The sequence below is a fragment of the Notamacropus eugenii genome, chromosome 6 (assembly GCF_028372415.1).
Source record: "Notamacropus eugenii isolate mMacEug1 chromosome 6, mMacEug1.pri_v2, whole genome shotgun sequence".
In the NCBI taxonomy this organism is placed as follows: Eukaryota; Metazoa; Chordata; class Mammalia; order Diprotodontia; family Macropodidae; genus Notamacropus; species Notamacropus eugenii.
This window is the reverse complement of record NC_092877.1, coordinates 65,999,564-66,019,914: the sequence shown is the minus strand read 5'-3', so window position 1 is coordinate 66,019,914 and position 20,351 is coordinate 65,999,564. Positions and strand designations below refer to the sequence as shown.

At 35.8% G+C, this 20,351-nt stretch overlaps 1 protein-coding gene across 7 annotated transcripts in view; it reads left to right on the top strand.

Annotated features, from left to right (window-relative positions):
- Positions 1-4,639: 4,639 nt before the first annotated feature.
- RAB28 (RAB28, member RAS oncogene family) overlaps positions 4,640-20,351 on the top strand; it is a 164,480-nt gene continuing 148,768 nt past the window's right edge. For 2 of the 7 annotated variants that reach the window (XR_011969474.1, XM_072620256.1), the window contains exons 1-3: positions 4,890-5,165; positions 9,792-9,888; positions 15,304-15,392. Coding sequence is in view for 5 of the 7 variants with exons in the window: in XM_072620256.1 (XP_072476357.1) it covers positions 5,091-5,165; positions 9,792-9,888; positions 15,304-15,392 (261 nt within the window). In the remaining 2 variants the exon portion in view is untranslated. Of the gene's footprint in view, positions 5,166-9,791; positions 9,889-15,303; positions 15,393-20,351 lie in introns of all 7 variants that reach the window. The other 5 variants (XM_072620253.1, XM_072620252.1, XM_072620255.1 and 2 more) reach the window with 5 other exon arrangements.

Genomic DNA, 20,351 nt, shown 5'->3' with positions numbered 1-20,351 from the left:
TAGAAATGAATTTGAGTCAGAAGAAAAGATAAACTAAGGAGGAAAAATGATTGCTTTTTACCTACCTATTCTAAATTCCTGTCATGATCATATTAGTAGTAAAGCCTGATTGCTTCAGTCAGTGAAAAATTTCTTCCTTACATTATCAGCTGCTTTGCAAGCACACAGTTCATGACACTAAAAGAAGAAAAGTTTTTAGAAGTTTAAGAAATGAACTAGAACTCATAACAGAGTTTATAGAAAGAACTTCCCAATAAGCAGTCCTTCTTGGCAGGGCTATATAACCTCAATCACTTACAATCATGATCTAGGTGGAGCTCCCCAAAGGGGCTGCCTCTCTCAGATCTGATTCCTACCCCTCCAGTTGTTCTCAGTAGTTGCTAGCAAAAGGTATCTGGCATGGAATCTCACTGTGGGTCCCAGATTAGTGATGTTAGTTATCCTGTTCCCTGTAGTTTCTCAGGTATTGCTAGAGGGAGAAAAATCTCTGTTGGCTCCAATTACTCAGAGTAGAGTCTTCCAGAGTTTACCTGTCTTGTCAGGAGACACAAATTTCCTTATGTCATAGTTCTAAAACAGTGCCAGGCAAAGGTGTCTGCCCTCAGGGGTCTCTCTTTTTGCTGCTTCTTAGAAATTGTCTGGCAGGAGTATACCTTCACCCTGCCTCCTCCATCTCTAAGCTAGTCTTAGTCACTGACACCAGGTTTATAAGATCACAGGAGCATAAATTTAGGAAAGGAACTTCAGAGATTAGCTAGTCCAAACTGCTTAAGCACAAAAAGGTTATAATATACTTAGTACAAGTGTTTCTTCTATCAGGAAGGGGATTTACATTGGTGGTTTCAGTATAAATTTAGCAACAAACAAATTCAAATTCAGGGCAGGCACTTTGTTTATCTCTTGACCTTGGTCCTACAGGGAGAAATTCATAATTAGTGGTTTTTGTCATTTGTCCTTTATTTTTGAAAAGGACCAGAGATATCATGGAGTGATATCTTGACTTGTTCATCAACTGAAGTGAGACAGAGTTGCACAGCCATCATCTTCATTCTCTCTTTAGAGTTCTCAAAGTCCAGTGGCAAGACAAAAGTTAAGACACCTGGTGGTGGCCAGGGATGCTATGAATGACCTTGGCTCTTTCAATGTCTGACCAACTTCTAATCACTTCACGGTACCTGCTCCTGCCACCTTCATGGCTGTTGAAACAAATTATTCTCATGAACTCATTCTATTGGGGAAAGTCTTCACATGCTTGGGATAAATATCCCTCTAATTCACTGACAGGTTTGAGGTTTGTTGGTTATCCTCAACCTGGTTAACTTCATCGGTTTTATTAGGGTATGACCCCTGCACATGGTAATTTCTTGGAGTGAGAGTTCGGTGGTTGGCGGACACCAAAGGTGAATGAGCAGCCCTGAAAAGGTGGGAGTCTTCCTTAAATACTCCACCAACACCTCACTAGTGGTACCCTGAATCAGAAAGTAGACTACAGCAGTCACAGGTTCCTGACCAAGAAAAAGGCCACCTATAACAAGAGGTTCTGAATTAGCTAAGGTCTTATAGGTAGTAGGTAGAGCACAGCTGGGATTCAAACAATCTGACTGCAGTTACAACACTCTTTCCCCGTTACCACATTACCTTAATCTTTTTCATTTTTGGCAAGTAATTACTTTTTATTAGTGTTTAAAGATATTACCAAAGAGCCACATCTTATAACAAAGATATTTTTAAAATAAAAAAAGTGACAGAATGAAGAAAATAGCAAAACTAATTAATATATAAAAAAATCTGATATTATATGCAATGTTCCTAATTCTGTAAAGAAGTTGCGAATGTGTCTTATCTCTTCTTTAGGGCCAAATTTGTTACTAATTTTGCAATCTTCATTTTTTATTGATTTGGAGTTGTTCTTTCCATTTCCATTGACTGGTGTAGTCATTGTATATATTGATTTCTTGATGCTGTTTAATTCCTTTTGCAAAAGTTCATATCAATCTCTCGATGCATCTCTGTATTCATCATATTTATTGTCTTTTATCATACAGTGATACTCCATTACATCCATATACCATAATATGTTTTGTCATTCCTAGTCAATAGGCATACACACTGTTTCTTTGTTATCACAAAGTATTGCTATGCATATTTTGGTGTATATGGAGTCTTTCTTTTGGTTGGGTAATTCTAATTCTTAAGGACTTTTTTCTTATTTGAGTTAAAAGGTACCTCATTGTAACTTCCATCATTTGGTTCTAATGGTAGCCTTTAGTGCCTTTGTAGAATATATTTAATTCCTGTTCTTTTTAATGCTTTAAAAATATAGATATCATTTCCTAATACTCTCCCCTCTCCAAAAAAACAAAACCTGTCACTTATAACAAAGAAGTACTCATTTTTTTTTCTAACTTAAAAGAAAGCTATCATATCCATCCAGACTTTTCCTCTTAAGGTTAAATAAGCCCATTTTTTTTTCAACTGATCTTCCTTAAAGATGGTCTCCAGTCTCACAAAATTACAGAAATTGAGTTGGAAGGGACCTCAGTGGCCATGTATTACAACCCCATATGAAAGGAATCCCCTCTATAACATACCCAACAAGTGACTGTCTTCTGCTTGAAGACCTCTGAGGGAAACCACCACCTCTTGTGGCAACCTATTTCACTTCTAGACTGTTCAAACTGTTAGGAAATTTTTCTTGACATCAAACCTAAATATGATTCTTTGCAACTTTAACCCTTGGCTTCCAAGCATGCTTTCTGGGACCGAACAGAATAAGATTAATCTCTCCTCCATGTGAAGATCCTTCAGATACTTGAAAATAGATACCATGTCCCTACTGAGTCCTCTCTTCTTCAGGCTGAACATGCCCAGTTTATTCTGGAACCTCAAGAGTGTCTGGTTTATTAATGTCCTTCTTAAACAGTGGTGCCCAGAATTAAACTCAGCATTCCAGTGGGACTACCATCTCCCCTATTCCTGGTAGTAATGTCCTTCTTAACACAGTCCAAGATAGTGTTAGTATTCTCATCATGTGGTTGGTTTCCTATGGATATACTCCACAGCTTATCATACCTCAATAAAGCTCTCTGGGATTCCTTGGGGATTTGGAATAAGGCATATTTTTTCATAGCTTTACCTGATAGACCTACATTTCTTTTTATCCTTAAGGAGCAACTAGATAATTGGTAAAGTGGAGGGGCATAGGGATATGGAGTTCAGTTATTCAACAAATATTAAGTGCTTACTGTGAGCTTAGCACTCTATTAGGTGCTGCGGAAGATACACAATTTAGATAAGACAAAAAATTTCATGGAACTTACAGTATAGTTGTGAAAAAGAAAATTTATAACCTACAATATTACATGAAGGGCACATCAGAGAACTACCAAACATTTTGTTCACTGTTCAGTCACTTTCAGTCATGTACAATTCTTTATGGTCTCATCTGGGGTTGTCTTGGCAGAGATACTGGAATGGTTAGCCTTTTCCTTCTCCAGCTCATTTCACAAATGAGGAAACAGAGGCCAATAGGATTGAGTGACTTGCCCAGGGTCACACAGCTAGTAAGGGTATGAAGTCGGACTTAAACTCAGGAAGATGAGTCTTTCTGACTCCAGGCCCTACACTCCAGCATTTAGAGCTCTTTCTAATCTATTTCTAGTCTCCTTCCCTTCATGGAGTCTTTAGTCCAGCCAAACCGACCGACCAATTCTTTCCCCATATGTGACATTCCATCCTTATGTCTTGCATAGATTATTGCCCCTCTTCTGTAGTGCACACCCTCTTCAATGCTTTTTTCCTCTTAAAGAGTCCCTTGCAACTTGCTCCAGAGCTAGGAAGACCTTCAAGAATACATTGTATTTGCCTTGTTGATTACTTTGTATTTACTCAAATGTGTACATGTTACTTCCAGGGAAGAGAGAAAGTTCTGTGTTTGTCTTTGTATCTTAATGTCTGGTACATGACAGGTGCTTAATGTTTATTGTTTGACTAATTGAAATAAAGTAGCACGCAAAACCTGAGGTGACTCAGACCATGGCTTGGAGCTGGATCTTCCTTACAGGAGGACGGACTAATTTCTCCTTCTACACTTTACCAACAACCTCTGCTTTGACACTCACCCACCATCCTACGAAGTAGATACTTCAGGCATTACTGTACCCATTTTACATATGGGGACATTAAATTTGGAATTGAGAGAGCTATCAAATTCCCTGCTCTTCTGTTCTCCCCCTCCCCCCTTTTACAGATGAGGAAACTGAGGATCAAGGAGGGTCACTGACTTGCTCAAAATCACAGGCAAGTAGGCATCAGAGGCAGAATTGACTCTGACTCAGTGGAGGGGGCTTTTTGGGACGTCCCACGAAACTCTCGCAAGGGTCCTCTCTCCTTTCTAAAGGAAAAGTCACTTTCCTTTTCGTTCCTGTCACCTCTTTCTTCTTTACAGATCATCCTCCACCTCCAGTTCGCTACATAGCAACCGCCCCACCTGCCCCGCCCCGCTCCGCCCCGCCCCGCCCCGCGGATTGGGCCGTAGGGCTAAGACACGCTCCGCCCCTTAGAGTGCCCTTTCACCTCTAGGTTCCTTAGTTACCAGCGCGCGGCCTCGGCGTCCTCGTCGTCACCGCCAACCGGCCAAACCATTAGGGTCTGCGACTCTCCAGAGTTAGGAGGGGGAGCACGGAAAACATCCCAGCCAAAAGCTCCCGCGTCCCCTTCCCTTCCACTCCAGCCCGCCTCTTGCCCAGACTGAGTCTAAGCAGGACAGAGCCACTCTTTTTCAGTTTTTCCGGCCCTCCAGCTTTGCTACCGTCTGCTCCTACGCTCACACTTCTCCCCCCCTGCCAGGCCCGTGAATGGTTCTTCCCCTCCAGTGACAGCGACTCGAGCCACTGCTGGGGGAGGGGGAAAGGGGGCGGGTGTCGGGGCCTGAGGGGGGCCCTCAACATGGCGCCCGGCGAGTGATTCTCCCCGGATCCCGCCGGTAGTTGCTGAGCCCCCGGGGGGGGACCTCCTCCCCAGCGCCCCCCGGCCCCCGGCAGCCCCCAGCTCGCTCCTCAGCCGGGGGCAGGCCCACTCCCCGGGTCACCATGTCCGACTCGGAGGAAGAATGTCAGGACCGGCAGCTCAAAATCGTCTTGCTAGGCGACGGCACCTCTGGAAAGGTCAGTCCGCCCGCCGGGCCTCGGCCCGGCCCGGCCAGGCCCGGCCCGCCAGACCTTCCTTCCCTCCCTCGCTCCGCGCTGGTCCTCCCCCCGGGCCGACCCTGGGCCTCCCTCCGCCCCTCCACAGGCAGCGGGAGCGGCGCAGGGGTGGGGACGGGATGGGGGGTGCGGATCTCTACTCTGGCCCCTCGGGCAGCCTCCAGCAAGGAGGCCCCTCGAGGCCCGGGCTCTCCAGACTTGCGGGGCTGCTTGGGTTGGACGGGCTCCGCTCGGGCGGGTGGTCGCCCGACCCCGCGTGGGCCCAACCCCCCATCTTAAAAAATGCTTCAGTCTCCTGAGTGTGCCAGGATTGAACGACGTTCTCACTACTACGCGCCCGCTGCCCCCGTACTGGACAGACACTTGGGTATCTCCTTTCCATCCTCCTCCTCCTCCCCCGCCCCCTTCTTCTCTATGCTTGTCTCCCGCCCTTCCTCCTCTCCCTCCTCTCCATCCTCCTCATCCTCATTTCCTTTCTCATCTTCGTCCTCCCCAACCTCATCCCCTGGTCATCATCTCCCTCTTCTCCATCTCCCTCATCTCCCTCCTCCTTACCCTTACCTCCCCCCTCCCCCCATCTCTCTTACCTTCCTCTTCTTCCCCCCTCTGCTCTTTTCCCTCCTCCCCCTCCCCCTTCTAATAAACCCTCTTTCCTGCTTCTGCCTGTGGACCAGCAAGTCACTGTAAGACCTAGGCTTCACAGCTGGAAGAGACCTTAGAAATCATGTAGTACAACAGACTCATTTTACAGTTGTGGAAACCGAGGCCCCAAGAGGTCACTTGGGCAGGTAGGGGCACTGGGATTCCAACTGACTCTAGCCCCACTGCTTTTTCCCAGACTCCATAGTGTTTCCTTTTAGCCTAGAGTGTTAGCCCTTTAAAATGTTCCCAAGCATTATAAATCCTTAATGCTCCTAAATCCTTTTTGCAAATGTTTCATGACCTGTTAGCCCTGCTGTTTACCATCCCTTCCCATCCCTGCCTTAATGATGATTATTATCCCCCTCCAAGAATAAAAAATAAAAGTATTTTGGTGTTAATTTTGGGGTTTGAATTTTGATTGCTCCTTTGAGGAAGTCTTGTATCCAGGTGTCCTGAGGTTTCATTTTTTGCCCCCCTCCCCCATTCATGCAAAACCTTATAAAGTCTTCAGATTCTTAGATTATTTTACCAACCCTGTAAGTCGTTGGTTTTTAGAACTGAAGTATGGAGATTAATATAGTGCTGCTTAGGAGAAAGTTATTGGGAAGATGATTTGGAAGGCCATTTCTTCAATTGTTATGTAGACATTTAAACCCCTCTACACATTTCTAAGTAAATAGAATTATTCCCTTATTGACTTCCATTAAATCTTATCTCTTGTATGGCTTTGTACTTTCATCATCATTTCTGATTTTCTCCTTCAGTTACTAATTATTTTAATTTCCTAATAGTATTTGAAGTTCTGGTTTCTAAGAAAAGTATTTACTTCTAATAATGGTAATATCGATTTCTACTTCTGTAACTTAGAATTCTTATATAAGAGAATTGTAGAACCTTAGATCCCCCTCAATAGACCATCAGGTTCAGCACTCATTTTACAAGTAAGGAAACTGAGCCTGAGAAGTGGAGTGACATAGTCTTTTTTTTCTTGTAAATTTCTAATATAACTCCTTGAATTGCTCTCATCCCCAACTTTCTGGTCATGTACTAAATTCCTTTAAGGTAAGAGCTCTTTATTTGACCTTTTCAGTTGCAGTGCCCACCATAGAGTTGTGAACATAGTAGGTACTTAAATGTTTCACTAGGATTTGTGTCATATTTCACCAGATGTTTTTTCTTCATGTCCAATTCAGTCCCCATGTAATTTGTATAACCACTTATACCATTTTGTGTTTCTTCCATTGGCTTTTCTTACCTTAGAGTCTTTTTGAAAACAGGATACAAATAACCAGGAAAAAAAAGATTACTATTTATCAGTCTAGTCTCCTTCCTGTTTGTCTCATCATTCCTTACCCTTCTTTTCTGAATACCTTAATTTTTGTGCTTAATATTAGCTAAAATGTCTTTGTAATAATCCAGTAGTCTTTGTACCAACAGAAGAACTATCATTCAGCTGTTACTTGAAATTCAAGAGAAATCTAGAAATATATGTAGGAGGTGGAGCTAACACTTTATTGGAAACATAACTTAAAGACTTGAATTTAGAAGTACTGTACTGATAGTTATGTACCGTCTTGCTTTGAGTTTAAACTTGTATTTTAACATTCCTTAAAATTAAATTGCCTCATTGTATATTGGTGCCCCCTAGATAAACAAAGTAGAGTGTCTTTTGGTTATTATTACATTTGCCCCATGTCTAAAAAATGCAAAACATCAAGTCAAGGTGTTTCAGTTATCAGTTCAAATTGTTTGAGAAAGATGTTAATACCATGTCTCCTGTTAGGAAGTTATGGGCTATGAATCACCATTCATAGTGGCATGGAGTTGTGAGGGATAGACATACTCCTAGAGATCTTTTATTGGGAAATTGCTTTACACTGACATAGCTGACTTGTCTTCTGAAGGAAGATAGCAGGCAATGATGTGTCAAGTATTTATATTAATATTCCATGTGCTTCCAAAAGCTTATCATTTTTTCAATTTATGCTCAGTTTTAATCTAAAGTATTGGTTACTACTGTTGACTGTAAATGTATGGAGGTAGGCTTTAGAGAGTAGTAGTCAGTTGGTATGTCTTTTTATAGGGAGAAAAAGCCTTATTGTGCATTTTTCAATATTTTATATTTTTTGACCTGACAGGGGTGCTGTGAGTCTTAATAAATAGCGAATTTTGAGGACTTTGGATGAAAATGACATATTGTATATGAAATTCTTCTGATGCAAAATCAAAGTTGTTGAGTTTTTTCTTTGATTTTTTTAAAAAGGCACTTTAATTCAGTTTATATATTGGGCTTTGTGAAATTATATACACACATATGTATATGTAATATGTGGTATATTGTATATACATATAAAGAAGTAATGATTGAGTTATTTTTTACTGAGTTATTTTATTGCTTTTTTGCTGTAAATTAGCTAATTTAATGATATAGTTAAAGGATAGAGGAAAATAAACGATGTGTATGTAAGGGATATTTAGCTTAATTCTTTTATTTTTATTCATTAACTCCTCAATTTTGATATTGTTTTATGATTCAGGTAAGAAAATATTTTTATTTTGTAGTGGATCCTTTTTAATATTGAAGGCAGTGGTTCATTTAAAAATAATTATTGATTGCTTAAATGTTTACAAAACTAGCAGCTTTAAGTGAGAATAATTTTTTATGCTCAAGATATTATAATCTGTGAAATGGAATTTAAGGTGTTCTTGTTTAAATGTAACTTCCAGTACTGAAATTTGGCTGTTTTCTTTACCAGTTTTATACTTATGTCAGTATTATCAACAATAAGTTCTATCTTGGATGTTTTTCTTTTCTTTAATCTAAGAACTGACCATTTTTTACAACTCCAGGGAAATTGCTTGTATGGAAAAGGGACTTAGTGCTTCTGTTCCCCCCTACCTTTATCCCTCCTAATTTACATGATAAATTTAAAAAAAAATTGAGTTGTTCCAAATGGCATTAGAAGATTGATGATTAATTCTTCCTTTATTTATTTTAGAAATATATCTACTAATAGAGAACCCATCATTCTGTGAGGCAGTACATTATGGTTTAACCTGAATAAGGATAGTTGTGCATATTTTGCTTGTTACACATTTCTTATAAACTGTTTAGCACAGTGCCTGGCACATAGTAAGCACTATATAAATGTTAGCTGTTCTTCTTAATTTACTGCTTAGGAATGATATAATCATTGGAATGGAAATCAGGTTAAAAAGTATTGTCAGATGCTTTATTTTAAGCTAAGAGTAAATACGTTTTCTGAGTCTAACAGCTTTTTCTTTAAAAGATTTTTTTGCAAAATTCAGCCTATTTTTATAGAGCCAGCAGTATGTTATCGAATTATATTGTCCAAGTCTTTTTATATTTTCTTCATGTCTTTATCATGTCAGTGAAATAAAAGATTTTTTCCTTTAAAACGAAAGAAAAAAAATTAGATTTTCAGAGAATTTCCATATATAAAAATTTTCCTACTCATTGCTTACTATGCTATCTTACTTGTAGCCAAAGATGCCAGTTAAATTCTTGGTGCCTTTAGAAATGCTATTGAGAATTTTTCATGGCAGTTGCTTTTTTTTAAGCTGGTACTTAAGTTAAATGAGATTTATATCTCTAATCTTATTCTTGTTTCCTCCCTTAATTAAATGTCTAGAATCCTATTTTCCTGCAAAGAGAAATTGGTTATTATCAGGGGACTTTTAGAGATTTAAGAGGCTCAATAGTGTTGTTCACACTAATGCTGGCAAGTGAAATTTACCAGGTAAGCATTATAGCTTGCCCTCACCCTGTCAATGATTAGAGATACTTAAAAATTGCTCCTTGGTTTAATAGAGGCATAATTGCCAAGACTGTTTAGTAGGATTTTATACTGAATCTATGTTTAGGGTTTGAAAAACATATAAGCTAATTTTGATTTTGTGCATTTACATTTTATTTCTTCATAGACCTCCTTAGCTACGCGGTTTGCTCAGGAAGCTTTTGGGAAACAGTACAAACAAACTGTAGGACTGGACTTCTTTTTGAAAAGGATAACATTGCCAGGTAAGGGAATAGATATAGTTTCAATATTGAGAGTGATAGAGACAGTAGCACTTGCAGGGAGGGACATAAATCAGAAATGTGTATAATGGTTGTATTGCCTCTGCACAAAAATTTAAATATAGCTAAACAACTTAGCTTGGGGAGACATGCTTTCATCAGCATTTTTTAGTTTGAAGACAAACACCCTGGGCATGATATTTATGAGCTAGTTTTCTTCTATAGCATAGTGATCATTTTGTACATGTTATGGGATGAGAGTTTGTTAGGCATTTTCAGAAGATCATAGAACTAATTATTTTTAATGAATACTTAAAGAGTTTAGAAATACAAATTTGCATGTGAAAACATTGGGAGTGATGATTTCTTTAAAAATATTTTTTATTTTAGGTAGTCTGTACTTGTATTTTTGGTTGGGGGATGCTGAAGGGGAAGTATAATGTAGCTATGGAACCACTGTGCTCTAATATGTGAATGCTGTTTTATGCAAGGCAGCATGAAATTGCTGGCATTTAATAGACCACTAAAATTTAGGGTCCCTAGGCACTCATAAAAATACAGTTTGAGCATTCAAGATGTTTCAGTTCACGATGCAAAGAAACTATTTAGATGCCAGTTAAGCACACCGTGTGGAAAATGCAAAGAAATAATAACAGAGTGGTTTCTGCTTTAAGTTTGTTTCTGAACAATTGGAGATTTAAAATGAACTATTTGTTTAGTTGTGATGGTTCAGTTGTGCATTTGAAAGTATTCCATTAAAACATTTTATTTTGGTGAGTGTGATGAAATGCACCTCCCTCTTCACTATATTAATGCTATGAAAAGATTTAAGTAAAACTTGTGAATTTAACAGCATATTTGCTATATAGGTGATAGGATTGATACATTAATGACATTGAAAGTCAGTATAACTTGCTTGGGTGCAGTGTGTCAAGTTTTTCTCTGTTTAAAAGCTTAAATGCATTTGATGACAAAAACTGGTCAATTGGCGGTATTCTATACATTTTGTTACTATTATACTTCCAGTAAGATTTATCAGCATTTTCCCCAGAAAAAATAGACTGTCATAGGGGCACAGAGTGAAAAAGAGAATTCTGTCCTTTAACCTTTGCTCTTATTCCGTTATTGTTCTGTAAGAAGTTAATAAGAATTGTTTGCATATTTTGTTCATATTAAAAAAAATCTGAAAATGAAAATATAATTTTGTTTTTATTGTTCCCACCCTCATGGACCTTAAGTACAGTATGCATAATACTTAATAGTAGTTATTAGTGGAATGCATACACAAATCACACAGTATGCCTGCTGTGAAATGGTATTTTTACAAAGGTTTTCCCCCCCATGCCAGCTGTTATATTAAGCACTTCTCTATGTACAGTATTTAGTGATTAACCATTCCTGTTGGATTGAAGAATTTCTTAAAGACCCCATCCTTCTTTGTCACTTTATTAATTCCTTAAACTTTTTTAAAATCTAAGAGCTCAAAAGAACAGTCACCAGCTACCTCTAACAAAAGACTTTTATAGTTTTTGCTGATTTTTTTCCATATATTTCCATATGTATACCTATATAATTGAAAATGTCATATCTGTTCTATAGCAAACTAATATTACATAGAAGCATTTTTTGATAGAAGCATTTTTTGTTTGCTTTGACTACTCTGTAAAATAACCTTTGACTATTTACATATTTGTAGACTTATAGCATGCATTTTGTGTCTCAGTGTAATATCAGAAAGTACTTAACTTTAGAGCCAACTTTAGGAAATGTGTGCCCTTAGTGAATATATATTTTAATTTTCCTGATTAAGGTTTTGTTGTGATGGGCTAAGTTCCAAAGGGGGAAAAATCTTGTGTTGTTTTTTTCAAAGCCAGTCAATTTCTTGCTACTTAATGGGTGCATATTTCAGCAGGGAAAAATAGTTTTCTCTCTATTTTAACTTGTGCAATTGAAATTAAAATGAATATATTAAGAAATTTTGTAGAGATGGTTAAAATTACATAATGTTTTAATTGTTTATAATTTTATTTACCTTATCAACATCAAAGTAAAATATTGTGCGATGAATGTTTTTATTGTTTTGCTGAAAATATTGCATGGGATACGGAGAAAATTATAATATAACTAAGTATAATTATAACATGCAATTTGCTAGAATTCTGAAAAACTTTTGACTCTCCACTGTCCAGCAGCTACAGTTCGTCTTCATGTAACTTTTTTAAGTCAGTTACTTTCCAAATACTGGTCCATTTCAGTTTATTTCATGATCCAGTGTGCTGTATAGTCTGGATGCAGCCACTGTGCAGATCTGACTGCTTAAAATAGTGTATCTGTTAGTCAGAGGTTCAGCTGATAGAACTGCTTAAGAGCCATAGTCAAAATACTTTCAGGAAGGTTGTGGGTACAGTCCAGTAAACAGGGTTCTTCTGTGAAAAGGATTTTTAAGTTTTCAGTACAAGAAGTGGGTAGACTTGTGTTTTCAGTTCCATCTTAACTTTGCAGCACTTTAAGTAAGATTAACCAAGACACCTTTGACAGGGTCAATGTTTTATCCTTTTGGTGGCTTTAATTTAAATGGAAAGAAACCAGCCTGTCTTTTGTTACTTATTTTCTCCTCCATCCAACTGAGTACAAATAATTTCTTACAAAAAAGAAAGAATGAAAAAAAAGATTTTCACCTTAAATCTAATTTTTGGCAATTTCACTAAAATTCTTTATTGATAGGCAGTTTCAGATTAAGTGATTAAGAATTCAAGAACAAAACCACTGAGGTTTTACTCTGCCTTGTTGAACTATTTTAATATTAATTTTTAGTTGTATAGTTTGGAAAAATAGAGAACTTTGTATTTATGTTATATCAAGAATGAAAATTAATATTCACTTGAACCTCATCTTTTAAATTTGATTTTGACCACAGAGTAATTTCTCCCTTCCCGTCTCAGTAAGCACACATTTTTAGTTCTTTTTTGAAATTAGCAAATGATTTAAGAATATGGAGTGATCTGTGAAGTTGAATGTTTATCTTTTACAATTGCAGGATATCAATTGATCATCAGTCTGCTGATCAATAGCTATTCATAATGAATTAATGTAAGATGTCACTTAAATGTTTATAAAAACTTTACTTGGAATGCTTTTATTTTTTTCATCAATTGTATATGATATTGTTATGATTTTTAGTTAGATGGTGGAAATAGATACATGAAGATGGCAATCCTAAAGTCACTGCTTAATTTGTTCAAAATGTTATGCACATGTAGTTCTAGTTATCGTAATTTAAAAGCATAACCCAATATTTCTGCATGAAGGAATAAAGGAATAGGGATTTCTTACAGGAGGAGAAGTGTGACATATTGAATATTTGTTAAACTTTTGTAAAAACACCTTTATATTATTTGTTAATAAAATACCATTTCCCTCTGTAAAATTATACAAATTATTCTCAACTAAAATAATTGAGAGCATTGTCTGTTTATCAAGCAGGTTTCTGAAAACATTGAGTTTGATTAACATTAGAGATAGTGCTGTTTGATCATTATATTTACATCATTTGTATGGGGAAAAAAGTTGTTTCAGCTTCAAGAAATGAAAAGATTTTTGGATTTTTAAAAGGATCATTTTATAGATTATAGTCACAAACATTTTATTATGTGTTTTAGGCAGACTTCAATCTTAATTTAGATTTCCTTAGTCATAGATTCAGTGGTAGAATCTTAATAGTATTTGGTTACTGCTCTATGTGTTTGAATGTGTGTTGAATGTTTCTGTATGTGGGAGTGATGAAGGGTGACAAACTTCAGTAGCTCTTATTAATGCTAATGGAAGTTCCTCAAGTAAATCCTCTGCACATTGGCCAGAGAACAGACTTGACTATGTCTAAATAATGGAAAGATTGTAATATAAACCCACAGCACTCATAGTTAAGGCTAAAACTTTGCTTGGGACTCAAATATTATGATTTTTCTTATTTCTGTATTAGTATGAGATTGTCTGAAATTTCCGTTGTAAATTTGAATATCATAATTTTATATTCTCTAAGTTGTTTTACATGGGTAAATTTTCTTTATCATAAATTGATATATCATGGAATTTTGTGATAACCATTTTAAAAAAGTATGATTTGTATATTTAGTGCACTTTTGCGTCTGGTTTTCCTGATTTTCATGTTGTTGGGGCTCATTTTGAATTTATAATTTGGAATATACTCGATTTTTTTGTAGATGCTTTCCTTAGTTTTATTAAGTGATATAATTTAGTGAATAGACAGTTCCTAAATACATGTTAGAGAAGAATTGTGATCCTATAAATTTGTTTTTCCCAGCTTTTTATACTCAAATATCCTATCAATTCCTATTGCATTTAAGTATTGCTTTTCAGAACACCAAAGTGTTTTTATGGTTAGCCTCAATATAGTGGGCCATGTGTGTGGAGCAGATAGCTGACTATTAATCGTATTATATAAGCCTCTTAAAGGCTGAATTCTAGTTGCATTTCTGAGTACGCTATTTGATGATGAAAAGAAGAAACTTGTAGTAATGGATTTTGTTATAGCATGGATCTTCATTTTTGAGTGTTATTGTTAAACATATTATTTTATTGATTAAGTATTCTCTGAACACATGAACTTCTGACTGTCCTGATATTTATATTAGCAAAATAATCATACATTCTAATACTACTCTAGAAACTTATACTTTATATTTTTTGTAATATATTAATATTCATTAACCACAGAATTCAGAAAACAGAATATGGTTATTTTGTGTATTCTCTTAGAATCTAAGACTTTTTGACAGCTTTTTAATAGAATTGAGGTATATTATTGGTTTGCTTGATGTTACTAAAGATTACGAAATCAACAACTGCAAAGTTTCCATTTTTATTTTCTATTTAAAGTATGTTTTTATGTCATAGAAAACATGTCTTATTGTATTGTTCTATTTTTCTTTTTTGAGACTTTGCTTTGTTTGGTTGTCCTTTTTTCTGAATTTTGCCTACGTGAGTCTGTATATGTCCATATATTTGTGTTTGTAAATCTGTATACATACATACACATATACAGATACACATACATACATATACATATACACACACACATGATTTTGTCCCATTTGTCCCATTTTTTTAGGAGGCATGAGGTTTGGTGTGATATGAAGAATTTCTTAAAATTTTCTTGATCTTCCCTCCCCCCATTTTGAGGCTCCCCCCAGCTTCATTGGACTGGAATAAAAGTGTAAGCACTCAAATCCCTACCATGATCTGTTATGACAGATTTACCCCAGAACTTCAAATATCTGACTTTATGAAATTGGGCTTAGTATTTACTGAAGATATTTGCTATTCTGTTGGAAATTTGGTCAATCCAAATGCTACTTGTCATTTTATTTTTGCTTAATTTTATATTTATTTTTGTTTCAGGAAACCTTAATGTTACTCTACAAGTTTGGGATATAGGAGGGCAAACAATAGGCGGCAAGATGTTGGATAAATATATCTATGGCGCACAGGTACAGTAAAATAGTGAACCTTAATAACCCAGTCTGTGATAGGGAAAATTTTGCTTTTTTAAAAACTAAATAATTCTTAAGAGCTCTATTTTGGTCAGAGAAGAACAAAATTTTTAAAAGATATTTCATATAGATTTGTGTGCAAATCTTTTTATGTATAATAAAATGATGGTGAAAGTAGTTAATTGGTGTTACATATTATTAGTATTTATGTATCTACTTTGAACATCTTTCACATTACACATGCTTTGATTTCAAGGCTTTCTTATAAGTAGTTGAGAATCTTAAATGTTTCTGGATATTCATGAATTATAATGAATGTAATATTCAAGAATATCTAGTCCTATTCCCCTCTGCTGGTCCCTTCCTCCTCCCTCCCCCTACTTTCTCTGTCTCAGAATAAACTCTTGTGGCATTCTTTTGCCTCTTGGATCAAATATACAGTCCTCTGTTTGGCATTCAAAGCCTTTAATAACCCAGCCCCTGCCTACCTATCCTCTTTTCTTACAAACTCACTCCCTGAGATGTACTTGTTAATCCAGTGACACTGGCTGTCCTACGTGCTTGGAATCCATTCCAACTACAGATCTATCTGGCCTCATTTAAGTACCAACTAAAATCCCACCTTGTACAGGAAGCCTTCTCCAACCCCTCTCAATCCCAGTCCCTTCCCTTTTAGTTATATTTGTTTACGTATTATTTCCCTTATTAGACTGTAAGCTCCTTGAAGACAGGGGCTGTGTTTTGCCTCTTTTTGTATCCTCTGTGCTTAGGGTTGGGCTTGGCATATAGTAGCTTAATAAATGTTGTTTGATTGATTGGTTAGAGGAAATATGTAGAAGAGGGTAATTAAGAGGAATCCTCTGTATTAAATTTAGAAAGTGAATAGAGTTGTAAGAAGAAACAAAAAGAAGCTTCCGGTGTGTCAGCAAGCATTTATCAGGTATTTACTGAATGCTTGAGACTGGGTTGAGCACTGGGGCAATTAAAAAAAAAAAAAAGGCAAAAAGAACTTACATTTTAAAAGAGGAGATAATATGTACTTAAGTGTGTATCATGCTATGATACCTTACCAAATATACCAGATATATAGAAAACTAAAAATTTAAGTCTTGTTTGAGATTATTAAACTAAGTTAAATGTATGTGGTAAAGCTACATATCTTGATGTGTTAAGTTTAATGTATGTGTTATTTAAACGTATGTTCAATCATTTAGCAAGCTTTTATTGTGCTCAATATTGGAGAAAAAAAAGAAAGACAAAAACTATCTCTCAAGGAGCTTATATTCTAGGGATGGAGACTACTTGTAAATAACTAGGTACATTTAGGATACATATATGGAGCAGATGATAACCTGAAAGGTGTTTAATCCTATACTAGAAAGAGTAAGAATCATTGTATTAATGACTAGAATGCTTTGCATTTTTATAGTGCGTTACAGTATACCAACTACTTCCATTTACATGTAGCAAAGGGAGAAAAATTATTTTTTAGTAACTTCATTATGCCAAAAGCTACCTCTTCTGCCTTGTCTAGATTGATCCAAATAAGATAAAAAGTATAATAATGAAGTTCTAAATTATTTAACTATAAAACTTTTTTTTTTGTATTTAATCCCATATTTGTGTGTTCATTGTATGCACTCTGAAGAATGATGTCTGATGAAGTATGTTTGGGCAAATTGCTGCCTATTAAGCTCTTAAAAATGTGGCCAGCTCTTGGGTAGTACAGTGTACCTATTATAGTAGCTTTATGCTGAATTTATCTAGAACACAAATGGTCTTTAGTAAAAAATGATCTTTATTTTTATCAGTTATTAAATTATTTGAACATGCTTTTTTCTTTCCCTCCATTTTTGCTTATCATACAATTTTCTTCAATTACAGTTAATCATGCCTTTTTCAATTCATGTAATGATATAATAAAACATTAGTTGACATTTCCTTGGCATCTAGCCTTTAATTATCAGTGATCTCTAATTAATTCATTATTGAAGTGTGGTCTCTAAAGTAGGACAGTCCTAGTTGGAACTTGTCACCTGAAGTTGAAAGCAATTTGAATTTCCATATATTATTCATAAGTACATAATTAGGTCTAGTATATTGCTTTTCATAGACTGGGTACTTGCAAAAAGCTGTTGCCTCTGTAAGATATACAGAAATGAATTAAATCTGGTGTTAAATTCATATCTTAATTTTAAAAACTATTTCTACCCTCTTATTTTACAGAAGCTGTACTGAGCATTTGTTCATTATTAATGTTAGTAATACTATACTTGGACTTGAATATAGTAACTCTTTTCCCCTTAGCATCTTCTTTTATTCTATATTCTGTTTGGAATTTTACTGAAAAATCATTTTGCCATTTTTCTTGAGTACTTGCATATTATAGAACATAGGATAATGGCTCCCCAATAAAAGATCTACCTTTCTGAAAAAACTTGCAGGTTAAGGTGGATCAGATCTGTCACACATTGGTAAATAGATACCATCTCATTATCACCATTATGAATTTCAGATTTAGAAAGGATCTCTTCAGTCATATCATTCAATGCATATGCTTCAAAAAGAATGCCAGCTGTCATATTGGTTGTTATTATTCAGTTGTTTTGCAGTCACTCTTTGTGACTGTGTTTAAGGTTTTCTTGGCAAAGATGCTGGAGTGGTTTGCCAGCTCATTTTGTTGTAAACTTGAGATGTGACTTGCCCAGAGTCATACAGCTAGTAAATGTCTGAGACTAGATATGAACTCAGGGAGATGAGTCTTCCTGACTGCAGGCTTGGCACTCTATTCACTGTGCCACCGAGCTGAGATGATAGAAGTCTAGTACTTTGCAAACCTTGAAGAACTATAGAAATGGTATTGTCATTATTAATCATCATTATTATTTAGAAAACGGTTTTATATTTGTATTCCCAGCACTGAACACATAGTAGATACTTAATAAATACTTTTTGGTTGATTGGTCATCCATATTCTGTATGAAGAACTTCAGTGAGGAGGAATCCTCTAACTTTTGAAACAACCCATTTCATTCTTGGTTAGGTTTGTCAAAAAGTTTTTCTGGACACCAAACTAATACTTTTTTTCATCATGAGTCCTTTGAAATTGTTTTGGATCATTGTGTTGATCAAAGTAGCCAAGCCTTTTACAGTTGATCATCATTACAACTTTGCTGTTACTATGTGTAATGATTTCCTGGTTCTTCTCATTTCACTTAGCATCAATTCATATGGATCTTGCCATATTTTTCTGAAACCACCCCTTTTTGTAATATCTTATAGCACAGTATTATTCCATCACAATTATATGCCACGACTTGTTCAGCCATTCCTCAACTGATGAACATCCCCTCAATTTCTCAATCTTTGCTACTACGAAAAGAGCTGCTATAAATATTATTGTACATATTGGTCTTTTTCCTCCTTCTTTGATCTCTTTAGGATGCAGACCCAGTAGTGGCATTGCTGAGTCAAAGGGCACACAGAATTTCACAGCCTTTTGGGCATAGTTCCAAATTGTTCTCTAGAATGACTGGACCTGTTAAATTGTTCATTAGTGTACCCATTTTTCCCTCACCCCTCCCGTATTTGTCATCTCTGATAGGTATATGATAGTTGCTTCAATTTACATTTCTTAGTCAATAGTAATTTAGAGTATTTTTTTCATATGATTGTAGATAGTTTTGATATCATCTGACAACTGCCTGTTTATATCTCTTGACCATTTATCAATTGGGGAATAGCTTTTGTTTTTATAAATTTGACTCAGTTTTATACTAAGTATATATTTGAGAAATGAGGCCTTTATCAGAGAAACTTGTAAAGTTTTTTGATATCACTTCATTATCTATGGTACCTTTTATCAAAATGTAGCTTCCTTGATTATCTCTTTTAGTTAGATCTATTTTTGCTTTTGCTTTGTCTGAGATCATGATTGTTATTCCTGCCTTTTTTACTTCAGTTGAAGTATGTTAGATTCTGCTTCAGCTCTTTAACTCTGTATATGTTTTTCTGTTTCAAGTGTGTCTCTTATAAACAACATATTGTTTGCATTCTGGTTTCTAATCCATTTTATCTGCTTCCATTTTATGAATGAGCTCATTCTATTCTCATTCACAGTTATGAATACTGTGTATTTCCCTCTATCCTATTATCTTCTGTTTCTTCCTCTCACTCTCTTTTTATCCTGCCTCTCCTCAAAAGTCTGTTTGGCTTATAGCCACTATCTCCCCTAATCCACTCTCCCTTTCTTCATTCCCCATGCCCCATCTCCCTTTTCTCTTATCCACTTCACTTTCTATTTCCCTACTGGGTAAATTAGAATGAGATTTGTGGGAAGCAGGAGTCTGTAGAAAAAACACCAGATTGGGAATTAGGAGACCTAGGTTCAAGTTCTTATTCTTTCACTTACTAGCACTATAACCTCAGATAAGTCACTTAGTTTCCCTGGGCTTGAGTTTCCTCATCTGAAAAATAAGGGATTGCCTGATTCCTAAGGTCCCTTTCAGCTCAAAATTTATTACTTAATTTGCCTACTTGTGGAAATCTAATTTGTTAGCACAGAAATTTAAGTAAAAAATTGTTAATGTAGAAATCATAGCGGGAACTCTATATATCTAATGACATATAAAAAATTAAACTTTAATACATTTTCTTTCACTTAAAATCATACTTTGATTTGAATTCTATTAACCACATCACTTCAAGTAATTATTTTTTGGCAGTGTATAGATTCATTGTACCTGGTATAACTGTTAACATCTAGTAGATACTAATTGGCACATTTATAGACATTTCCCATTTTTCTTTCAGACTCTTTGAATTCCAAAAGAAATCTCCATCATTTTTATCATCTATGACATATTATGGAAGAAATAAAATAACCTATTCCTATCCTCTGGATTGGTTCCAAAAACAATGTTTATAAAGATTGATGAATTAGAATTAGCACAACCA